Source organism: Lottia gigantea (assembly GCF_000327385.1).
Source record: "Lottia gigantea unplaced genomic scaffold LOTGIsca_272, whole genome shotgun sequence".
NCBI classification, from domain to species: domain Eukaryota; kingdom Metazoa; phylum Mollusca; class Gastropoda; family Lottiidae; genus Lottia; species Lottia gigantea.
Window position 1 is genome coordinate 88486 of NW_008708858.1, and position 957 is coordinate 89442.

Sequence of the window (957 nt, forward strand, 5' to 3'; positions counted from 1 at the left end):
TTCTTAATGATAAATTATATCTTGACCTGAAACCTAGCCACCAATCTGTGCCTGCCTTACAATTTGTAACCCAGCTAACTGGCATATTTATCTGATTTTGAGATGCAAATTTGTACGCAAGTACACGGCATTTAGTTAAAGACAGACCATGAAACATGTCCGCCATAAGTTTGATGTGATTTGCCAAATCCTGTTCCATGTCTGGAGGTATAACAGACTGATTTAATGATACAGCTTTATATCCTGTAGCAGCCTGGGAATCTTTCATTTTCTTCAGTATAAACCTTTTGAGTGTCATTCTATCAATTTGAAAGTCTTTTGACACACTCCGCAAACTTTTTCCATCATCAACTTCTTTGGCAGCTCTTTTCATAACATCAAGAGGAGTTGCATCTCTATCTGTTTTGCGTTTGTAATTTCGCATCTCTCTGAAAGTGTAAGGATAATTTATCAATATATATAATAGACAGGATGTGTTGATGTAATTATGAACATGTGTTGATGATATTGGGGTAAGATGAGCCACATATGGAGCAAGTTGATCGTGGCTCAACATACCCCACTCTGATTATTAAAATTCAACATGGCAGGGCAACAAGCACATGGTTTCTACATTAATATAAGATTGCGTGATCAAAGCCAACATTTCAAACTATTGCACAGTGCAAGAAGATATCAGAAATATGGAATAGTATTGAGGGAATTAAACTACATACCTTAAAACGAATATTTTACTTTTCTTGGTGAAAAACACTCAAAGTTGTTGTTAAGCCTTGTGAAGCCTCTAAATTCTTTGACATTGACATTAAAGGGAAGTAACTATAACATTGTCTTAACAAGTGGACCTTCTAAGTTATACCTCTTCCCAGAAGACATTAAGCGGGGGTGGCTCAACTTACCCCGTGGCTCAACTTATCCCACCCTCCCCTAAGCATAATACAACGATATTGACCATAC

The 957-nt window shown here is 36.9% G+C and overlaps 1 protein-coding gene across 1 annotated transcript; it reads right to left on the reverse strand.

Annotated features, from left to right (window-relative positions):
• Positions 1-10: 10 nt before the first annotated feature.
• LOTGIDRAFT_144925 (hypothetical protein) lies at positions 11-424 on the reverse strand (the record flags this gene model as incomplete). The annotated part of the gene is made up of 1 exon (XM_009056384.1): positions 11-424. A coding segment is annotated over one exon (414 nt), but the record flags the coding sequence as incomplete, so codon positions are not given.
• Between the last annotated feature and the right edge of the window lie 533 nt (positions 425-957).